At 38.9% G+C, this 24,381-nt stretch overlaps 1 protein-coding gene across 7 annotated transcripts in view; it reads left to right on the top strand.

Moving 5' to 3' along the window:
- MPP7 (MAGUK p55 scaffold protein 7) overlaps nucleotides 1–24,381 on the top strand; it is a 271,223-nt gene that overhangs the window by 79,276 nt on the left and 167,566 nt on the right. For all 7 annotated transcript variants that reach the window (XM_054435739.2, XM_054435731.2, XM_054435735.2 and 4 more), the window contains one exon: nucleotides 22,268–22,386. In XM_054435739.2, the coding sequence (XP_054291714.1) occupies nucleotides 22,268–22,386 (119 nt within the window). The remainder of the gene's footprint in view (nucleotides 1–22,267; nucleotides 22,387–24,381) is intronic.

Here is a 24,381-nt window from a genome sequence, read left to right as displayed (position 1 = left end):
AACGTTTTGTGACAGCACTTTGTTTTACTTCCAGAAAGTCAATGAAAAGAGCATTTTAACGAAAAAATTTGAAGTCTTCAGTTTCTCTAGGTTCCTTTTTTTTTTTTTTTAACTTTGATATTCACATTGTTCTCTTTTCAAGTGTAATATGTTGTTAAGCAGGTTAGTTTTTTCTTCCTTAGTTGTTAACTGGGTAAGATTTTCAGAAACTAATTCATCACCAGCATTGCTTACAGTTGAATTTTCTCACTTCTGTGAAATTGTGTATTTATTTATTTATTTATTCTTTTTGAGATGGAGTTTCACTCTATTGCCCAGGCTGGAGTGCAGTGGCATGATCTTGGCTCACTGCAACCTCTGCCTCCTAGGTTCAAGTGATTCTCGTGCCTGAGCCTCCTGAGTAGCTGGGATTACAGGCGTGTACCACCATGCCCAGCTAATTTTTGAATTTTTAGTAGAGATGGGGTTTCACCATGTTGGCCAGGCTGGTCTCGAACTCCTGACCTCAAGTGATCCTCCTGCCTCGGGCCTCCCAAAGTGCTGGGATTGTGTATTTTTGCAATGACGTTTATGGCATCCAAGATAAAGACCAATGACATTAATAGAGTGGGCATGTGTTAGGTGGGAAGAGATGTTGGAATGAAGCCTAATATTATACATTTCAGTTTATAGGTGAATAGCCTTATATTTACTTTCCTTTGTAGCCTTATAACACTTGAGACTCAGATCAGAAATATTCAGAAGATTGGGAGCCTCTATGTTTGCATTACTATTTTTAATTACTACTGTGAACTAATCCTGTCTTTGATCTGTTTTACTCAGTAGAATATATGGCTCAATATAATTGTAATTGTGTAAAGCAGTAATTCTCCAAACACAAATGGCAATAAGCAAATGACAGTGGAAGTTAATTAGAAGAACTCTGACAAACATAATCTCTACAGTACTTGTATAGCCTTATGCAATGATGATGGAACAAGATTTCTGCAAAAATTATAATACGCTGCAAATTTGAGCATAGGTGAACAAAATCTTACTGACTGAAGCAGCTTGTGGACCACTTGAAAGATTATTGGGACCCCCCCATTGTTTGGCAGGCCACACCTTAAGAAACAAGAATTAATCTGGTCTCTTGCACTGTTTGCTCAGAAGATTCGAGCTCAGTGATCAGTGTGGAAAATGCCCATGCTCGCTTCCTAGCAGTTTCTTGCTCAGGAGAAAATGCTATAACAAGTGACTCTTAAATTTAATAGAGCATGTTTCAGTGGTCTTATAAAATATTAATACATTTGAATAGTTATATTGGGAGGCTATTTTTTTTTTTTTTTTGAGACGGAGGCTTGCTCCGTCACCCATGCTGGAGTGCAGTGGTGCGATCCCAGCTCACTGCAACTTCTGCCTACCGGGTTCAAGCGATTCTCCTGCCTCAGCCTCCCGAGTAGCTGGGACTACAGGCACCTGCCACCATGCCTGGCTCATTTTTGTATTTTTTAGCAGAGACAGGGTTTCACCATCTTGACCAAGCTATTTTTATAGCCTAGTTCCCCAGTATGCTTATGTGTATGTAATACTGCCTAAAATTAGCCAAATCACTAGGTTTTTTTTTTTTGAGACAGAGTCTTGCTTGCTGTGTCACCCAGGCTGGAGTGCAGTGGCGCTATCTCGGCTCACTACAAGCTCTGCCTCCTGGGTTCACGCCATTCTCCTGCTTCAGCCTCCCAAGTAGCTGGGACTATAGGCGCCTGCCACCACGCCTGGCTAATTTTTTGTATTTTTAGTGGAGACGGGGTTTCACCATGTTAGCCAGGGTGGTCTCTATCTCCTGACCTCGTGACCGCCCGCCTCGGCCTCCTGAAGTGCTGGGATTACAGGCGTGAACCACTGTGCCCGGCCATCACTAGGTTTTAAAAATTGTAATATTCATTGCCACAAATAAGTTTTGCTTTTTAAATTTTTTATTGTTTTTTAATTTTTAATTGTTTGAGACAGAGTCTCACTCTGTCACCCTGGCTGGAGTGCATTGGCGCAATCAGGGCTCACTGCAGCCTCAACTCCCAGGCTCAAGTGATCCTCCTGCCTCAGCTGGGACTACAGGCACATGCCACAAACCTGGCTGATTTCTTATTTTCGTAGAGATGCAGTCTCACCATATTACCCAGGCTGGTCTCAAACTCCTGAGCTCAAGTGGTCCTCCTGCTTCAGCCTCCCAAAATGCTGAGATTTAGAAGCCTGAGCCACTGTGCCCAGCCACTTTTTTTTTTTTTAAGTCCTAGTACAAATCTTGGGGTTCAGTCCTAAAAAGAGTTCGTGATGGCTTGAGTGACCAAATATATTAAGAATTGTCTTGGTAGATTTCAGATTCCTGTTGATGTAGAATTGTTCAATATTAAAATAGTCTTTTCTGTTTGTGAATATGAACTTTTTTGTCATTCAAACAACATGACTTTTTCCTCTTAGAAGAGAACTTTAGGGATGGATAGTAAGAAGTTCCAATAAAAATGGAGATCAAATCTAGAAGATGATTTCATTCTGTTAAGATGAAATTAAATAGCTAGCGTAGCACTATTGAAAATATTGATAAAAACTTTAAAATATTTTATTTGCCAGCACTCACGTTAAATGTTAAACTTCTCTTTCCGATATAGTGCAGCACTCGAATCACCTAGATTTTAAAAATACTACCCAGGGAGCTCCAGTGAACATGTTTTAAGATAAGGCACAGACTACCTAAAGCATATATATTTTGCTTTATTTCTTCTTGACAAATTTAGGGGTTGTAGAAAAATCACCTCCGTAAGTATCTTGAAGGGATTTTTACTCTAGCAAATGTCTCTTAGACTGAATTTTCATAACATGATTTGGATGTAATGAGATTATTGGGATTTCCTTCATTACGTGGGGATCTAGTTTATTTGATTTCACTTGTTTCTGAAATGGTGAACTAGCAGTTACTGCTCTTGGTAGAATAATTCCTCACCACGTAACTGATTTGAAATGCCACCTTTGTCTTGTATTCAGTTCTTTATGCATCACCAGTCTGTTTCTGGATATTTCATTATGTTGCAGGAAGTTTTGCTGGCTGCTCCTTTGTTCTTTTGGATGGGAAGGATTTAATCCCGATAGTTATGAATTCTGTTGCTAAAAGAAATGTCACCTGTTTAGAGAATACTTGAGTGTGGATTGAAAGGCTGGGAAGCATTTAGCTTGGTAGTTATCAGTAGTGAACCACCAGTTTGTTATTTTTAGCTAAAAAGAAAAAAACATTTACAGCTTAGATTACTTTATTTTTCTAAAATTCATGTGTGGAAGGACCTTAGTTATTATTAGTTGCAAACTCTCTAACCTACAATGTCTTTCCCTATTGAAACAAGGGTTCATCTTTTTGTTAGTGTGAGGTTTCTTAGGAGTTCAGCCACTGCATTATTGTGTAACAGGTTGTTCTTGGAGAATGTTTGCAAAGAAAGCCATTTAAGATAGTTTTATCCCTTGAACCCTGCTAAGAGCATTCCTTTCACTTAAATGCTTTCTAATTCCACTAACAAGCCTCTGAGAGGATATGATAAAGATGACAATAGCAGCTACTGCTTATTAAGGGCCAACCATGTGCTTGATGTTTTTTATGCTTTTGTCCTGTTGCAAAGCTGGGAAGCATTAATTAGATGCTACATACTCATTCTTTATCTCTGTTGATTACGATAACAGCTCTAGGAGAAAAGCCTACCTCTCTTTCTACTACATCATCTCTACAACCAAATAGGCCACTTTCTGCTTCCATGGTTTCTCTTGCCATGACCAGTACTTCCTGATCAAGGTTAGCACCTACTGATGTGTTGATTGCTTACCACTTAATACAATGAATGCTGGCTACAGTAGTGTGATGAGAGGTAAGATGTGGATTGCTACCTTGCAATGTAATGTAAAATCCAGATTTACTGTCCAGTTTGGTCAAACTACATGTTATGCTTGAGATAAGTCCTATCTTACTGTGAATATCATAAAGCCAATACTGCATTTTAGCTTTTATAGCCAATTACTTCAAGTAGGAAAGCCTGTAACTGTTTTAATGTAACGTAAATGTAATCGATTTTTGGAAAGGATGGTTATAGGCCATAATTTATGAGCTTTAGAAGTAATTTTCATTTTTCTATGGCTTTATTTTTTGGGTGAATACTGCTAAAAATCAAACTACCATCATATTTATTTTGGTAGCAGAGAATACTTTGTGCAGAGCTACAGACTATTGACAGTTAATTACAAATTGGAACCTATTTAAAGCTTAGAGATGGCATGTACAAATGAAAGTTAGGTAAAGTTGTATGCATGTTCCCCTGTTAACTCACCCTGAATTTATGGACTTTAAGATAATTGTATAAAGTGTTATCAAGCAAGCTGCAATACTATAATTATTTAGATTGTTTTACATATTTAAAAACTCAGCTGGCCCGATGCTTTAATAAGTTATTTGCAGTTGAGGGAAAGTGTGGAAAACAGATTGCCTCTCTCAGGGTTGTGTTAGTATTTTAGTGTACTATAGGTACTTTTGGAAATAAAACATACTTTAAATGAGAAAAATTGCAGCCTGTTATGAATGGCACCGAATAGTGCTGATTATTTTACCTTTGACAAAGTGGAAAATTTAAAGCTTGGTGTATCCCATTTTATTAATATAATAAAATTTTATAGTGTTGTTCTGGGCGTCGATATATGTTCTTTAGTGTTTATTAGCCCTAGGTTATAGTAAAACGTTTTGGTCCAATGCCTGACCATACTGCACAGAATGCAAATGTGAGAACTAAGACAAAAAACACGTAAATACATATTTGTTTTTCTGTCTCTCAAGTCTTTTTCCATATGACTTCTAGATATTTTGGTTGCTTATATGAGTATGATTGAACCCAGAGAACATCTTTTTTTATCATTTAACATAAGTTTATGGCTTCCCCAGACTTGTACTAATAATGAAGCTATGAGGGATATGACAAGAATGGTGATATTAAATTTCTCTAGACTAACAGTAAATTTTTCCGTTCTGATGTCAGGAATGTTGAGCATCTGGAATCTGCAAGCAGAGTGAATTGTTCGCTGCGGGAACACTTTCATCAAATTCTGAGCCATTTATTCTCTTAGGAACCACTACTGTCTTGTACAGAATATTATATTTTTACAGAAGCAGTTTTCTGGAACTGGAAAAATGTCTTTCCTTCTTGTGCTTCTGTATTTTCTAAATTTTTTCCCATTTTAGATATGTCATTGTTTTGAAATTTAGTGTCACATTTTAACATTGAATTTACTTTTTTAGGTTTAAAAGCAATAAGTTATATTTGTTCAAATGCTGTGAGAAAGCAATAGGAAATAAGTTGTTCTAAACGAAATTCTCTTTATAGTTTGTATAGGTGGATCTATGCTCCGTACTTTGTCATCATTTTCCTTGTATTTTCAGAACATCTATGATATATAGTTAGATCAATAGATCTAGATACTTGTGCCTTGATTGTGGCATAGATGTATTTCTTGAAAAAGTGCTATGGAGGTGGAGGGAAGGAACGTGTGAAATTCTCTAGTTTCTCTAGTTTTGTTTCAAACATTTCTGAAATGAGGAATTGAGATTCTAATCGGCCCTGGGTCGTGCTGGGTATTTAAAATAAGTATCTGTTGGTGTAAGTTACATGTTTGTTTTATTTTTTTTAAAAAATTCTGGTGTTTTTAAATTTTGTTTTGGACAACAGAAACTTCTATTTTATTTAGTAAATTTTTACTTTGAATTAGGCTTTCCTGAATCTTGATTTTCTGTTTTTGGTTCCTTGTGTTTGGAGACTGTGATCACATGGCAGTAGGTATCACTGCCTAGAATATGGGCTGGATGGTTTGATTAGAAAGCCTCCTGTTAGGTCTTACTAGTGTCTTTGTGGCCTGTGACTATCTAACATATGTTTGAAAGTCAGTTATTTACTTTAAGGGAGACATTTCTGCCTCTGTTTAACATTATTTAGCCAGTCTTGTACCTGTCTGTCTCACCTGTTGTTGCTGAGACTAAACATGGAGCTGATAAAGCTGCATTTCTTTCTTCCACACACGATTTTGCTACTCAAGTGTGCAGGATCACAGCTTGCCAAGTGCATACACGGTTTTAGTGTCATATTGATCCTTTAATCTGAAGATTCATTCCTCTACTACTAAATCCCTTTGCTCTGTTTTCTAGTTCTCCCCCAACCACCTCTCTACCACTGCTACCCTACCCCCGACTCCTTTCCAGCGTCTGATTTTATTTATCACACTGCCTCGGTTGAACCATAGCCACTTCTCCATCGGCCTCTTTTGGCCTCCTCCCTACTGATCTGAAGTTAGCTATCATTGCTACTTTCAACTGTTATCTACTCATCACTTTGATCAGGCTCCCCAGTAACTTTCAGTTGCATTACACATCGTTATTTTCATTTAGGCGTAAAGTCTCCATGAGGAGATATGAATCATCAACCCAATATGTGTTAGTAAATCAGAGCTCACATACTTTGCCTAATTCTCTTTAGGCGTTCTGAACCACAAGCATTTGGGTAAGCTGGAGGTTTTATTTTTTGCCTTGCCTTTGATTGCTTTTGATGTAGTCCAGCTGGCGTATGCTTGCTTTATAGTTTTCCTGATGAAAAGACGGTTCTCTATTGTTTGACAAACATGACAACCCTGGTAATTTTCCTCTTTTACAAAGCATGAGGACTTTATTCTCATCTTTTTAGGAAGAAAATATGTTTCCTGGCTTCTTTTTTCTTACTACTTCCTTTTCCCTTCCCCTGCCCCATCTTAATGATTCAGAAGATAATTTCTATAATAAAGGTGGATTTTGTGAAATGGTTCCTGGCAAATGGTAAAGCCTTTTTTTGTGACTTTTTTTGGTAAAAGTTCTTCCCTGATGCAGTTTTTCTTTTCTTTTCTTTTTTCTTTTTCTTTTTCTCTTTTTTTGAGACAGAGTCTCACTCCGTCACCCTGGCTGGAGTGCAGTGGTGCGATCTCGGCTCACTGCAACCTCTACCACCGGGGTTCAAGCAATTCTCGTGCCTCAGCCTCCTGAGTAGCTGGGATTACAGGCACACCAGTACGCCCAGCTAATATTTGTGTTCTTAGTAGAGATAGGGTTTCACCATGTTGCCCAGGCTGGTCTCAAGCTCCTGGGCTCAAGCAATCCACCTGCCTCGGCCTCCCAAAGTTCTGGGATTACAGGCATGAGCCACTGGGCCCAGACTGATGCAGTTTTTCTGACTTCTGAGTATGTTATATCCTTGTCTAAAGGATAGCCTTGTGAGTTGCAAATTCTATCAGCTTTTTCCTATATAATTAATATAGCCTTTGAAATGGAAGATGAAAGTGTATTAAAAACTTTAAAGCACTGAAACTATAAACAGGAACCTGCAAGCAGGCGTTCTCTACATTTTTTTCTGAATATCTGTTACATCTAGAAATTTTAGAAAAATTGCTGGGAGAATTAATGTTAAAAGGCTCCAAATCAAGACTTTGAGTATTAAAAATACTTTTAGATGAATTATATTGCTGACTCTTTTTGCCACCATCTCTGAATGTGATCAGGATTTTCCAAGTTTTCATTCTGCCAAAAAAAAAAATGAGGATAACAATGCTTAATACTGACAACATTGACCCTATATCGAATGAACTGTTTTGTGCTGTCACTTCAAGAGTTAGGGACCCAGAGATCCAGATGGATTGAATAATTTGAATGAACATTCGTTGTCAGCAGGTCTGTTCTGAGTAATAATTGTTTCAGTAAGCCCACATCTGTATACCATAGCTGGTCATCTCCAGTGTGTGTGTTTATTATGTCTAACACTGGTAGTCTGGAGGAAAGTGCAAATTATTTCTAATTACCTCAATAAAGGGATTAATATTATTTTTCCGTATCACTTGAAACATTGTCTAAAATGGGTCTGCAACTGTTTCAGTGTGGTTAGTGTTAATGACAAATGATTGGTTCCCTGGAGTCTCAGTTTGGATTTTGATATAGAATGTGCATTGGCGTACAGTTTACATCAGCTAATATTGTCAGTATATTGTTAATAGATACATACTATTGATATCACCAAAATTATAGTTGTCTCTTGCAAATATATGTTGCATTATCTTTATATTGAAAGTTGTTTTTAAATTTTAATTTTTTGAGACAAGGTCTCACTGTATCACCCAGCCTGGAGTGCAGTGGCACCACCTTGACTCACTGCAGCCTCAAATCCTGGGCTCAGGCAATCCTCCTTTTTTTTTTTTTTTAGAAACGGGGTCTTGCTATGTTGCCCAGGCTGGTCCCATACTCCTGGATTTAAGCAATCCTCCTGCCTCAGCCTCCCAAAGTGTTGGGTTTACTAGGTGTGACCACTGTGCCTGGCCAAAGGTCAGTGGGGGGTAGGGGGGGCGGAAGGTGTGATCACATTTTTAAGTTCTCATCTCTCAGTTCACTCTACCTAATACATGGGGTCTGTTGTTGCCTGTCTTTATTGCCTATTGTGAAAGCTTTCTTTTCCCCTTAATGCATCCAGCAGGATAAACTTGCATTTTGTCATCTGCCTTCTTAATGCTTGGACATACTTAATAAGTTTTAGCATTTAATTTGGAATTATTTTTATTTAAAAGATGCTTACATAAGTTGTTCAGCAAAGCAAGGCATCATTGTAAGCTTTACAAATAACTCATTTAACCCTTATAACAATTCTGTAAGGTTAGCATGACTATACCTGTTTTGCACAATAAAAAATGGATACACAGAGATGTTTACCAATATGCCCAGTTGCAGAGTTGGGATTTGTAATTGTGTCGCATGGCTCTAGAGTCTAAGCATGAGTCTAGAGTCTAAGCATGCTACCCCAGGGCCGTTGTAAGTGTGGTTCTCTTTCTGTTCCTCACTTCAGCACCTCCGAGTTAATGTCTGTGCTCCCCTCAGATCCCAGCATAATTGTCGCTTCCTCGAGAACGCTGTCCCTGAGTTGTTCACATCTCTCTCTCTTATACTTTTCCTGGTGCAACAACTTCCTCTTGTATAGTGCTTTTCAGAGTTGTCACTTTGCATTTATTTTCATGATCACCGATATCTGGCTCCTACCCTACACTAGGGAAAAAACTTGTGTTTGCTTTTATGTTTTTTTTCCTCCCTTCTTTGTAACCACCCAGTGGGTTCCCCTTGCCCACTGCCTAGACAGGACTGATTTATCAAGACAGGGGAATTGCAATGGAGAAAGAGTAATTCACACAGAGCTGGCTGTTCAGGAGACCGTAGTTTTATTATTATTCAAATCAATCTCCTGAGCACTGGGGAGCAGAGTTTTTAGAGATAATTTAAAGAAATTTGGGTAGGGGCTTGGGAAGTGAGAAGTGCTGATTGGTCAGGCTGGAGATGGAATAATAGGGGGTTGAAGTGAGGTTTTCTTGCTGTTTCCTGTTCCTGGGTGAGATGGCAGAACTGGTTGAGCTAGATTACCTGTCTGGGTGGTGTCAGCTGATCCATCGAGTGCAGGGTCCACAAAATATCTCGAGCACTGATCTTAGATTTTTCAATAGTGATGTTATCCCCAGGAGCCATGTGGGGAGGTTCATTCAGACTCTTGGAACCAGAGGCTGCATGACCCCTACACTGTACTTTCTAATCTTGTAGCTAGTTTGTTAGTACTGCAAGGCAGACTGGTCCCAGGCAAGAAGGGGGTCTTTCTGGGAAAGGGCTATTATCAATTTTGCTTCAGAGTCAAACCATGAACTGAATCCCTTCCCAAAGTTAGTTCAGCCTACGCCCAAGAACAAACAAGGACAGCTTAAAGGTTAGAAGCAAGATGGAGTCGGTTAGGTCTGATTTCTTTTGCTGTCATAATTTCCTTGGTTATAATTTTGCAAAGGCGGTTTCATCATCATGGCATCTCCAGCCCTTCATAGTGCCTGGCACATAGATAGTAAGCACTCAGTGTTTGTGGGGTAGGGATGAGAAAGGCTCAAGAGGAGTTTTGAAGTGTGGAGGGGACTTGGGAGCTTGCCAGCTTCTGAAACACGCCTCTTGAAATGTTGGCAAGTGTGTTAAGTTAAACCTGTTAATGAAACTTTGATGTAAGCATGTTACCATGCTTCTTTCATCTTTCAGGTAGTTTCAGGGATCCTGAAGAATGGGAACATGACAGCAGTGGCAGTCATCAGGAAATTAATTATCTGGTGAATTGGTGTAAAGTTTCCTGGATACAGTCGTAATTTTAGGGTACGGCGAATAACAATTCACTGTGGCTGGAATAGAATTTGAGAAGTTGTGAACTATACTGCTGAAAACAAGGTTTACAGCAGATTATTACATACAAATGCAATTTGGAAATTTGTAAAACTGATGTCTATCTTATAAAAGCTCAAGCAGTGTAGAAATATATATGGCAAAAATGAAAGTAATTGTCTCCTGTTCCTTTTGGTTTTTCTTCCAGATTAAACATTGATAACAGTTACATATGGATCCTACTATAGAAGGCTCTCTTGGCCACCTAGAGCTGTAATGAATGAGTGAATAAAGGTGAATTTCAGAATCAAAGAGAATGCAAGCTCTGAAATTTCATATTGCCAACAATGTATACCAATATGACTTCTCTGGATCCTTCATTCCCTCTGGGAAACCCAGAGGGCTCTGACCAACCTTCTCTCTCTCTCTCTCTTTTTTTTTTTGAAACAGAGTCTCACTCTGTCGCCCAGGTTGGAGTGCAATGGCATGATCTGGGCTCACTGCAGCCTCCACCTCCTAGGTTCAAGCAATTCTCCTGCTTCAGCCTCCTGAGTAGCTGGGGTTACAGGCATGTGCCACCATGCCTGGCTAATTTTTTTGTATTTTTAGTAGAGACAGGGTTTCACCATGTTGGCCAGGCTGGTCTTGAACTCCTGACCTCTTGATCTGCCTGCCTTGGCCTCACCAAGTGCTGGGATTGCAGGTGTGAGCCACCGCAGCCGGCCCAACCTTCTCTTTTAAATGCAAACACTTTCTTCCACGTCCTCACTCTAGCATGAAACCCTGTTTCCTAGTTTACTGAAAATAGTGAAACAATCTGCAGGGAATTATCACATGTTCCCTCAACCACATTTGCCCCACATGGGGCATCTGCTGCCTGCCTTCCTCTGTGGGACCATAGAGGAGCTGCCCTCTTGGATTTAATCCACCTGCGTGCTTGACCCTGTTCCTTCACATCTACTGAATGACAGAGCTCTAGCTAAAACTTCTTTACCCCACTTTCCATACAAGGATCAATTCTCTGTTGAACTAAATCTTCAGAAGGCTATGGTGGGAGGATTGCTTGAGTTTAGGAGTTTGAGACCAGCCTGGGGCAACATCGAGACCCTGTCACTACAAAAAAAATTAAAAATTAGTCACATCTATGGGTGCATGCCTGTATTCTCAGCTACTCGGGAGGCTGAGGCAGGAGGATTACGTGAGCCCAGGAGGTCAAGGCTGCACTGAGCTCTGATCATGGCACTGCACTACAGCTTGAGACCCTATCTCTAGGAAAAAACCAAACCCAGCTCCTTCTAAGAGTTGTCTGTATTTGCTGTCTCCTCTGTCTTCCCATTTTTTAGTGCTCCTCATTCAGTCTTCTACATTGTCACTCTGCCAGAGGTAGTCAGTACCCTGCGCATTGCTAAATCCAACACTTAGTTCTCAGTCCTCATTGTACTTGCTTATCAGTGGCGTTTACACAGTGGATGGTTCATTCTTGCTTGACACTCTCTTTCTAGGACGTGAGATTACAGCACTCTGAGTGGCTGCTGGTCCCTCCTCTCTTCTGCATCGCCTAACTTTGGAGATCTTAGGGCGCAGTCCCCTGCCTCCTCTTCTCTTCTGTGTCTACACTCATGCTCCTGAGGATCTCATTTTACCTCATGGCTTTAAGTACAAATCATGTGCCAGTGATTCCCAGGGATTAAGTTTTCAGCCCAGAGCAGTCTGGTGAACTGCTGACCCCATATTCAACTGCCTACCGCATCTCCACTGGTATCCAGTCGACATTCCAAATTTAGGATGTCTAAGGCTGAACTTCCCCATTATAGGTGATGGCAACTTCAAAAACTTTTGGAGTTATGTTTGACTTTTTTCCGCCATGTCCCTCATTCAGTCAGACAGAAATTCATATTTAGTTCTTCCTTGAAAATCCACCTGAACTTGCGTAGTTCTCACAACTTCCCCTGGCTACTGCATGGGTCCAAGCCACCTTCACCTTCTGCCCTGGATTGCTGTGTTTAATCTTCCCATATAGTTGTCTGCCTCGGCCCTTGGCTTCCTGCAATCTGTTTTCAATTCAGCAGCCAGACTGATGCATTCATTCATTCATTTATTTATTTTTTTTTTATGAGACAGGGTCTCATTCTGTTGCCCAGGCCAGAGAGCAGTGGTGCAGTCATGGCTCACTACAGCCTAGATCTCCTGGGCTCACATGATCCTCCTGCCTCAGCCTCCCATAGTGCTGGGATTATAGGTGAGCCACTGCGCCTGGCTGAGTGATGCTTTTGTAATGTAAGTCAGATCTAATCACCCCTTTACACAAAACTCCGCAGTGGCTCTTTCACTCTAAAGTAAAAGTGAAGCTCCTTCCCGTGTTTGCCCTTCCAGGCCCTGTGTGATCTGGGCTCCCATATCCTTCCTTATATCCCCTCATCTTCTTGCTCCCTCTGCTCCTGTCATATGGGACTCCTTGCCCGTCGTCTTCCTCAGTTAAAAGTATTCTGATGTATTCTGGTGGTTTGTATACTCTTAAAAGATAACGCAATCTTATTAATTCAGAATGATGACAGCTTATAATTATCTTCTGATTAATGAATTATAACTTTGGGTGAATTGTTCACTCAACATGAATACATTTCCTTATGGGATAGGTCAGGTTGTCTACCTTCCCCAATCCTTGGTCAACTCACCTGCCTGTTAGTTATGTATATCTTATATAAAGATAATATTCTGATAGAAAACATGACTTTAGTTTTACAGTAATTCTCTCTGTCTCTCTCTCTCTCTCTCTCTCTCTATATATATATGTGGCAAAAAATATACTGCAAGACAACTTGAAGTTGCTCAAAGCATCCAAGTATCTAAAAGTATATGTAAAATACATACCATCTCAGTGTGTTGCCCAGGGCTACTGAAGCCCCGAGAACATACCCTGATTGTAAGTTGTTAGAGGGGAAAAGCACATAGTCCTTTATTTGTAAGGACAAAGATACCAGGTGCAGTGGTGTACTCCTATAGTCCCAGCTACTAGGGAGGCTGAGGTGAGACGGTCCTTTGAGCCCAGGGGTTCAAGGTTACAGTGAGCTGTGACCGTGCCACTGCACTCTAGCCTGGGTGGCAGAGTGAGACCTCATCTAAAAAAAAAGAAAAGACAGTGAGACAGTGACATATGTTTCTCCTGCAGTGTAGCATGGGTTCAGGAAGGTGATCACAGCATATTATTTAGGTCCAATTAAATACCTCAGTGATCTCAAAGCATATAGTGTTTATCTTTAACAAAAAGTAAGTGACACATGTACTTATCGTTTAGTATAGCGTGGATAGGGGGAAGCCAGCTACAGCACATTTAAATCCCATCAAATAAATAAGTCAGTGTAATTAAATTAAGATTATGGTCTTACATATGACCATATGTATTTGGCTCACAGAGTGAGGTATTTATATTGTACTGAAAGCATTCTCATTAGTATATTACTTTTTATAATTTAATACAGCCAAAATTTGCCATATAAAATTCCTCTGGAAAGGGAGAATAGGTTACAACATTTACTTTCCACAGAGCAGGCTTTGGTAACCTGTTTAAAAATCTCAAAACAACTTTATGTGTCTTTGCAATTAGTTCCTTTAATTTTAAGCACCTTTCTTAGCCCCTAAAATTTTTGCCCACTATGTACTTTGTATTGTTTTTCCATGTTTAGGGGTTTTATGTTTTTTTAATGTTGGAAAGCCACAATCTATCTTGACCTTCTCTTATAAGTTTCATACATTTATGAGGAAGTTGAAATTAAGAGAGTGCTCTTTTGATAGAAAAGAGCTGTGTTTGGGTTCTCCAAATAAACAAAACCAATAGGAGATATTATAATATACATCCCCATACACATATGTACACACATGGAAACAGGTATATATTAGGTTGGTGCAAAAGTAATTGCAGTTTTTGACAATGGAAAACCGTGATTACTTTTGTACCAACTGACTATATAGGTGTATGTGTTTATAGGAGATTTATTATGGGAATTCACTCACGTGATTATGGAGGTCAAGAAGTCCGGTGATCTGCCATCTGCAACCTGGAGAACCAGGAAAGCTGGTGGCATAACACAGTCTGAGTCTGAAGGCCTGAGAACCAAGATTATGGGGTGGGAGGGAAAGGGCTGCAGTATAAGTAAGTATCAAAGCACAAAGGCCCAAGAACCAGGAAGCCTGATGTCTGAGGGCAGGAGAAGATGGGTGTCCCAGCTCAGTAAGAGAGAGGGGGAATTTGCCCTTCCTCTGCCTTTTAGATCTATTTGGACTTTCAGTGAGATTGGCTGATGCTGCCCGTGTTGGTGAGAGCAGATCTTCTTTCTTGAGTCTACCATTTCAAAGGATAATCTCTTTCAGAAACATCCGTGCAGACACACCCAGAAATAATGTCTTACCACCTACCTGGATATCTCTTAGCTCAGTCAAATTAACACATAAAATTAACCATCTCAAGACTGTTCATTTGTCATTTGTTGAACTTAGAACTTTGGCCTAGTGCTCCACCTGAGCTGTTGGGGTCAGGCTTAGCATATTGTTAAGACAGGCAAACATTGTCAATACAAGCCTTTGATGTAATAGTATTTCCATTTCAAATGTATATTAGAAAAACCTTTACTTTCACTAATCACTAAATATTTTTCATTGTATCTCCAATGCCAAACAACAGAAAGAACACCGAAAACAAAGCAGAAAGATAATATTCCTCTCCCCCAGAAAGAGACACACACTTAGTTTTTTTTTTTTTTTTTTTTTTTTTTTGAGATAGGATTTCATTCTGTCACTCAGGCTGGAGTGCAGTGGTGCAATCATAGCTCACTGCAGCCTTGAACTCCTGGGCTCAAAGGATCCTCCCTCCTCAGCCTCCCAAGTAGCTGGTACTATAGAGGTGCACACCACCATGCTCAGCTAACATAAAAATTTTTTTTGGTAGTGATGGTTCTTTCTAAGTTGCCCAGGCTTGTCCCAGACTCCTGGCCTCAAGCGATATTCCTGCCTCGGCCTCTGTGTTGGGTCGTTCTTTGCATTGCCCTAGAGGAATACTTGCGACTGGGCAATTTATAAAGAAAAGAAGTGTAATTGGCTCACGGCTCTGCAGGCTGTACAGGAGCATGGAGCTGGCATCGGCTTCTGAGGAGGCCTCAGGAAGCTTACAATAATGGTGGAAGGTGAATGGGGAGCAGGTATATCACATGGTGAAAGTAGGGGCAAAGGAAGTGAGTGGGGGGAGGTGCCACACACTTTTAAACAAACAGATCTCACTACAACTCACTCACAGTCTTGAGGACAGCCCCAAGCCATGAGCGATCCACCCCCATGATCCAGTCACCTTCCACCAGGTCCCAATTTGGGATTACAATTCAACATGAGACTTAGAGAGGACACATACCTAAACTATATCAGCCTCATATGTACATACATAAATCTCTATATAGAAGATTGAGCCAGTTATTTTATTGCCTGTTAGCTCCAAATTCATACTTCATTGTCTGCTCTATGAAGATAGAGCTAGGCCCTTCAAGCATTTCTCTTTTGCTGCTGGCCTGACGTTAAGTTTTGTCAGATGAGGGCACTGGATGGGACAATGCAAGAGGAGGAGGAGGCATCTCTTCCTTGTTCTTGTGTTTTCTTGTTTGCTTTTTCTTCCTCCTTTCATAGGATTTCTAATAGCACTTGTGGGAGTATCCAGTGGTACTTATCCTCTTTGAGTTTTAGTGACACACCCATGGGCAGACTCCCAGTGAGTCTTGTGGGCATCCCAGAGGTCAACTTCCTAGCCTCACCTTGCCTATGTACTGGAGGGGGTGTTTGCTTGACAGTTCCTGTCACTGTTATATACACCCCCAGGATATTTCTGGCTTTTTAGTCCTGCTATGCCAGGACTGAAAATGGTTTCCTGCCTGCCAGCCTCAAACCATCTGTATACTGGAGAAGTGTTTCCTGCTTGCTAGTCCCAGGCACAGTTTCTTGTCCACTTGCATCCTGGGGATGGGTGTTTCTTGCCTGCCCAATGATAATGGAGAAGCTTTGGCCCAAGGAACCCAACCATCTTATGAGCTGCAAACACACTTTCTCCTGTGAGCTCTGAGTCTTAGCCTTGGGGAGAGAGTCCTCTTCCAAGGTTGTTTTCTCCTTGGATAACAGGAAAAAAATCTCCTTCAGTCCTAGGTATTCTTTAGAGTTCTCTCTGACTTTACAGATAAGCCCCTGTTATAGGTAATAATTATTTATATTAAGCTTCACTGTTCAAATTACTGCAGAGCTCCTGTCTCCAGGTTGGACCATGACTGATGCAAACATAAAAGGCAGAAATTAGGGTTTGATTAATCACTAGTGTTTTCTTCAGTTTTATGGAAATTTAGTGCACTTAAAAATCTATAGATTTATGTGATTATAACTGCCTTTCCACCTTGGGTGTTCTCCAACCTAGAATGTACCCTTGCAGGTTCTGTTTTCCTTTTTCAGATCCTAGCTCAAGTCCTGCAAGTTCCAGTATAGCGTTTTCTTTTTCTTTATTTTTTCATATTTTTTTTTCTTTTTGAGATGGGGTCTCACTCTGATGCCCAGGCTGGAGTAAAGTGGTGTGATTATAGTCACCACACCACCGTAGCCTTTATCTCCTGGGCTCAAGTGATTCTCCTGCCTCAGCCTTCTGAGTATCTGGGACTACAGGTGTGCACCACCATGCCCGGCTAATTTCTTACATTTTTTATATAGACAGGGTCTCACTGTGTTGCCCAGGTTGGTCTCTAACTCAAGCAGTCCTTCTGCCTTGGCCTCCCAAAGTGCTGAGAGGAGTGAGCCACTGCGCCCAGCCCCTAATATAACCTTTTCTGACCTTCATTGATTGGTCTCATCTTTAAATTATTACAGTTCTTTTACATATCAATCAACTGACCCTTGACATATTTTGGTTTTGCTGTGGTGCTTTCTTTTTTTTCAGTTATAAAATATGCGAATTAAAAAATATTGCTTTTTATCTACTGGAAAATTTTATGAAATAATTTTATTAAAATGCTTCACCTGCATCTTTGACAGCACATTTGCATGTGCCTAAATGTAAGGTGAGATTTTTTTCCTCCTTAAAATTCTTTCTCAGAGAAGAGAGAGCTGCTTTATATTCAAGTTCTTACAAAATCTCTTATAGGTAACTTTCTGTTATTTCACTTACTCAAAAATATGTTGAATGGAGAAGGCACATTGTTCTCATATAACCTAAATTCAAAATTTTTGGGTATGGTTTTAGAGGCCACCTGACAGAATTGTTTTTTAAAAAAGGACACTATTTGTCAAGACAATGGGAGGAAAAAAAGGTTGCAAAGAAGTTTAAGCCAGATTTAATTATTATTCCTTAGGGAAAGGTTGTGACCTCACATTTGCAAATGTTAAAGATACTTAAAGAGTAGCTTAGTGGTTCTGTTGTAGAGATAAAAACTATACAGTTACAGGACAAATGAAAAACCGATCAGTTTTATGTAGATTTCCCATGACAGCATCTCACGAATAATCAAAAATATGCTGCATCTCAAACAGCTTATAGCTTATTTAGAAATGAAAATGATATATTTTAACTCTGAAATTTAAATTATTTACAAAGTTATTGTAAATAATTTAAATAAAACAATTTCATGAAATATGCAAGTGGGGCCCAAACTTAATATCTAAATTAATATATTTTACCTCGTAGGTAATTTAAGATATATGTTCCTAACTAAACTGCAATGTAAATTTTAGAAGCAGGCACGAGCATTTTATCAACATCTGTAAAAATCAATTAGATGTTTGAATTATTAGACATAAACAGATGTTAATAATTAATTAGGTATGTATTTCATTGTCACACTAAATGTTCATGTATTTATTTGAAATAAAATGTGTTTTGGATCTTTTCTTGGGCAAATAAGAGAGCCTTATATTTAGGATTGCTTTATGTTGGGGCATATTCTGTGTCATCTAAGATGATAAGACCTCTGGGGGCAGAGATAGTCGTATAGTCTATAAATTGTATCTCCAGTGACAAGCATAGTACTCTGAATATAAGAATTCAGTAAATGTTGATTCTTAGGAACTTTGCCTTTAAAGAGGGTCTTAGTCAGTTTTGTACTGCTGTAACAGAATACCACAGACTAGGCAATTTGTAATGAACAGAATTTTATTGGCTCACAGTTCTGGAGGCTGGGAAGTCCAAGATCAAGGAACCAGAATCTGATGAGGGCCTTCTTGCTGTGTCATCCATGGCAGAAAGGCAAAGAGAGGGAAAAGAAGACTGACTCACCTTCATATAATGAACCCATTGCCAAGATAATGAGCCCACTCCTACAATAATGGCATTAATCTATCCATAACCTCTCATTGGCCTCCACCTCCCAACACTCTTGCATTGGGGCTTAAGTTTCTGATACATGCTTTTTAGGGGACACATTCAAACCATAGCAAAGACCTAACTCAAGTGTTTACTTCTTTTCTGAAGACTTTCCTGATGTCTTCTTCCTCCTTTGCAGGAATTGACCACTTCCCTTGCCATTGCCACAGCACTCTAACCTTGTCCTGGACTTACTAATAGACCTGTCTATGCTTGTCTACTGCACTGCAAACTCCTGAGGACAGGAGCCATGACTGATTTTTCTTAGATCTTTAGAGCCTTGAGGAGTGTTTCATTCATAGCTACCATAACTGTTTACTGGAATCAATGAGTTTGAATGACTACAGAGTATAGGGTATCTCATTGTCTCAGTTCTTGCCCAAAGACCAAGTAGATTTAGGTAAATTCTTAAAAAATATCTTCTGCTATCTAAACTCTCATCATTTGCCCTTTGAATCTCCACGACCCAAACCATTTGGATTTCACAAAATTCTTCACCATTAGAACTTTAGGAACTGAATATAGGATTATTTTTAAAAACATGTGAAAACACAGGCCCCATTTTATGCATGGTCAGAGATGGTTTCTAGGGCCCTTATAATTCATTTGAGTGGAAGCAGTTGTCTGTATTATTTACCTTCATGGAGACTGCACACAGCTCTGGCCTGGTAGCTCCTTTAATCATGTCTTTAATTTCTGGTTGGCACTGTGCTGTCTTTTCTTGCTGTGGTCATGGTTACCAGATGTGGTAGTTGAAGGGAAGGTACAGCTCTTGTCACTAGAGTGCCAAACTGCGGTGGGATATTAGTTAGGATTGCATAAAACTAGTAAAAACCAGAGAACTCTGGTTTATGAGCTTCTGCTAACAGAAAAATTATTTTTTATAAAAACTTAAATATAATATGGCTTATTCCCACAAAATGTAAGCAGTACTTGGGTAAAGTTAACACTTTCCATATGTAAAAGACTAGCGTGGTTTTATTTCTGAGTATGGTATTGTATCCAATTGCAATATACAGCTAAGTTATTGTTTGACTTTGAGCCATTGAATTGAAATGACATTTTCATTCTAGAAGAAGACATGTTAAGCAACGGACTGCCTACTCTGTGCCAGCCACAGGGCTAAATGCTGCCATATGCATTGCTCTATAGAATTCTTACAACAACCGTGTTTGCCATAATTTTTTTATATTAGCATTTTATTTTGAGATAATTGTAGATTCATGTTATGATCTCATGTACCCCTCAGTTACTTTCTTCCGATGGTAGCATCTTGCATAATTATAATAGACTCTTGCAACTAGGAAATTGTCATTGGTACAATCCTTTGACCTTTTCAGATTTCACATTTTATATGCACTTATTTGTGTCTGTCTCCGTGTGTTTGCGTATTTAGTGCTATGCAATTTTTTTTTTTTTTTTTTGAGACGGAGTTTCACTCTGTCGCCCAAGCTGGAGTGCAATGGTGTGGTCTCGGCTAACTCCAACCTCCGCCTCCGGGTTTCAAGTGATTCTCCTGCCTCAGCCTCCTGAGTAGCTGAAATTACAGGTGTGTGCCACCACACTGGGCTAATTTTTGTATTTTTAGTAGAGACGGGGTTTCACCATGTTGGCCAGGCTGGTCTTGAACTTCTGACCTTAAGTGATCTGCCCACCTCGGCCTCCCAGAGTGCTGGGATTATAGGCATGAGCCATTATGGCTGGCCATGCTATGCGATTTTACCACACCTGTAGGAAACACATGAGGGAAATAAGGCTCGGTTAAGTTACGTGAAATGCTCTAAGTGTAGACTTTGAGTTTGAATCTAGCTCTGTTTGATCCACACTTTTGCTTTTTCAGTAACGATATGATTAATAACAGTAATAATTATGACAGTGGCTGAAACTTACTGAGTTTCATATGAAATGTATTGAGTACTTTTTATGTGACAGGGACTGTTCTAAGGTATTGAGTCATTTAATCCTCCCGACAACTTTTATCATGTAAATTATGTCACAGTTGAATTAGTCTCCTTAATTAAACTGTAAGTCACGTTACCAAGGAATAGGTAGTTATTTTTACAACTCCCCAAATCAATAATAAAATAATGAAATTTCACCCTTTCTTTACATTTTGTAAATTACATTTTGTATATTTTGTAAATTTACATTTTGTAAATTTTCTTTACATTTTGTAAATTACATTTACAAAATTTCACATTTTGACTTCCGACCTTAACCACTGATCTTGGCCATTGTTGATTACTTTCATATATATAATGAGACCTATATTATTATAGATTGAGTTAGGTTGAGATACCTTACAAATAATTTTACTAAACTGTAAATAAGAGCTGGTGTAGGCAGAATGCCAGGATTTTAAAGGAATAGATGTAAAACACCAAGAATACTTCAGAATGTAATTGAGAGAAGGTTTTTTTTTTTTTTTTTTTTCTTTTTAAGAGTGTTTTAGCTTTTTTTGGCCAAATAAGGCCCCAGAAATGTTTCAATTTGATCAGATCTCCCAAGTTACGTATCTTAACTTTCAATGTGCTACCTAATGCCTTTGGTTGTGAGTTATCACTGATAAGCAGAATTAGCATGCTTCAGGAAGATAATAGATATACGAATCATCAGCCCATAATTTACTATTCTTTGCTAGTTAAATCTCTTGTAAAGCTGTCCCCGTGATGAACAGCAGCACTTATTCAGACCAAAAATAACAACAGTCCCATGTGTTGTAGGTCCCAGGAGGTCTTGGTGTTTTTGTAGACAGCAGACAAGAAATAAAAGGAATTTTGTCCTTTTTACCTCATGTAATCCCACTGGAAAATGAAACATGTGCTATGAGTTGATATTGACTCCTGCCAGGTCACCTCCCTAAAGAGTCTCGGGCAGGCACTGTTGCAACATTTCTTGGACAGGAGTGTGACGGGCTGTGATGGAGATGGATGGTTTATGTAGCACGCTACCGTGGAACACTGCACTACTGTCTGCCCCTAGGAAGTGGCTAGTGAGGACGCCACAAGTAACCCGCATCTGTTACTTTAACTCTTTCAGAGCGTATTACATAAGCTTTACGTCCTCCAATTTTAAACTAAGTTCTACGTAGCTTTTTTTTTTTTAATAGTTGACTATAGTAATGTAGAACCATTTATGATTTCTTTTCCCATACTTTGTAGGACTTTCTTTTGGATGTTAGATAATGCAAGTATTTTTGAAACTATATGTTATTAGAACTATTTGGACACTACAAAACCCTTTTAATGGGCCACCCTATCAATTCTCTGTTCTTCTAAGGAAGTTTTTCCTATTCATGACTCATTTCACTCTTTGGCTCAGATTGAGGGAAATGTAATAATGATTAAGGAAAGGAATGTATGCGTTTTCTTCTTTTTCTGAAAACCTGTACACATTTTCTGTCTCGGATTATGTAAACTTGGAGAGCTGTAGAATGTTGACAACTGTGAGAGGTAAAAACGAGTCTGTTAATACATACCACTGCTTTGGAATTTAAAAGCCAGAAAACTCCCCTTTGGTTCTTCGGAGAAGTGTTTAGCTTGATGGCCCGGAATACAAATCCAGTAAAATTGGCATGTTCCAGCTGTCATTTACACACACCTTAGGTGAAATTAATGAGATCACTCTAAGATTACACTTTGTGTTTTATTTTCATTTTATAGGTCTGTATGAGCTGTTGGCTGCTCTGCCAGCCCAGCTGCAGCCACATGTGGATAGCCAGGAAGACCTGACCTTCCTCTGGGATATGTTTGGTGAAAAAAGCCTGCATTCATTGGTAAAGGTAAACCATGCTGATGTCAGATTCTCTTTGCGAAAAGCATATGGAAAAATATTTGGGGTACCAAGTAAACCAGAGATCAAATTGTTGCTCTCTGAAAACAAAACAGCCTTGTTCCATTCACCGATGGGCGTGGAAGTTGTTAAAGATTCTACCAAAAATACATAGATGATTTCACTTAATGGTGGTGAGCTGGCTCTGTATACTAATGTAGCAACCATGTGGTCACCCCCTTGTTTAGAGAAAGAATATGAAATAGTAGCAGGAAGGTTTAGACTCTTTTACGGTCAACATTCATGAGCTGGAATTTAACTTAAATAAATGTTCACAGCAAAAATTAGAAGGAATCTATTTTCTGAGGTCAAGGATGGCAGCAGTTCAGTAGCCACATTAATTTAAAATAATTTCCTTTAACAAAGTCAACTGAAATTCTAGTAAGCTATTTCTTTTATTGGCAGAACTCCATTGAAGTGGTATTTTGTATATAAATACACTGAAGCCGAATGCGAGTAAAAACAGTTTTTGGAGACAGTTTTAGTAAAGCATCATGCCATGAAAATGATCAGCCAGCAGAAATTGGGTCTGGCCATACGGCAACATTGGGAGTGATCAGAACTCCTAAAATAGTAAAATGAGAACAAGAAGCTTACTGGAAAATATGCCACTTGTGCTTCTGGAAATATGAATTGCATTTTCTGTCATCTTACTCAAGCTGAAAGAAATTTAGAGTCTTTCTGGAGTTTGTGAGGAGGTAGAAACCAGTGCCTCCATGATAACTGGACCTATATTTTTTAATTCAACTAAATTTGTTATGGTTGCCTGTCATGATAAGAGGCTTCTAATCGATATAGAGTATTAGAAAATGAGCAATTTCTGAGTTGCAATTGCTTTTCAGAACAGAATTCGTATATATTTTTTCTTTTCAAATGTACTGAAATTTGTGTACTTCCAGCAGTGACAATTCTTAAGAAATGGAAGTGTTGATATGTGGCATTTCCCTAGCAGTACATTTAAAGACCACGTTTATTTGTTCATTTCTTTGTTTTTTCATAACAATGTAATTTCCAAGACATCCTTGTGCTCTAAATAATAGTTTCCCTCTGGGGATTTATTAGGCATGGTCTTGGGATTATAACTGATGACGTTTATGACTTGGTAATACAATCATAAAAATATTTTTATGTTGACTGTGTGGAAGTTGGATAGCTATGGGTTTATTTAGATTGTGTTGACCTTTTGATAGAAGGAATAAAATATATTTGAGGTGGCATCATCATGCTTTAATCATTAAATAAGCATGCCTCCAAACAATGGATGCATATTCATTTGTATGTATTTACAAATAGCTACTATCTCAGTTTCCTTACCTATAAAATTAAAGTTATAATATCTGTTTACAAGGTTGTTTGTGAGTTTCAAATAAAATAGCGAAGATCTGAGTTTTTTGGTAGTTACATAATGGGGTTAGACAAATTTAAGTAGGCATTATTAAGTATTGAGGAAAAAGTTAATTATCGTAGCACGCTAAGGACCAAAAAGGAACTACAGAGATGGTTGTTATTTCTATTAAAAGAATGAAACTAATGCATAAAACAAATTCTTAGTTACACTGGCTTGAGTTTTAAGCTGAGGCTGTTTTTCAAAGTATATGTCAATACTAAGTGGTTAGAAAGCATAGCGCAGGGTATTGATATCTGATTTCATAAAAACAGTGGAGCGAATAAACTCATGTTGCTAGTATTTAGATAGCACAATAACACATGTACTATTCTAAATGTTTTCCAGTAATTGCTGTAAAATGTATTTTCAAAATTAGTTTTATTACATACCTCTAGTACATTCTCAATGTCTTAATAGTTCCTCCCACCCCCAACTTTTATCAGACACAGACCTCAAATGTGTCCTTTGATTGACCCATTCTATTCGTTTTCAAATATGTAAAGTCTACAGTACTTTCAGGAGGCAGGCTCCTGGGACTGGAGCTTTAAACAGCTGGAA

Source organism: Pongo pygmaeus, chromosome 8, assembly GCF_028885625.2.
Source record: "Pongo pygmaeus isolate AG05252 chromosome 8, NHGRI_mPonPyg2-v2.0_pri, whole genome shotgun sequence".
In the NCBI taxonomy this organism is placed as follows: domain Eukaryota; kingdom Metazoa; phylum Chordata; class Mammalia; order Primates; family Hominidae; genus Pongo; species Pongo pygmaeus.
This window is presented reverse-complemented; position numbering and strand designations above follow the sequence as displayed.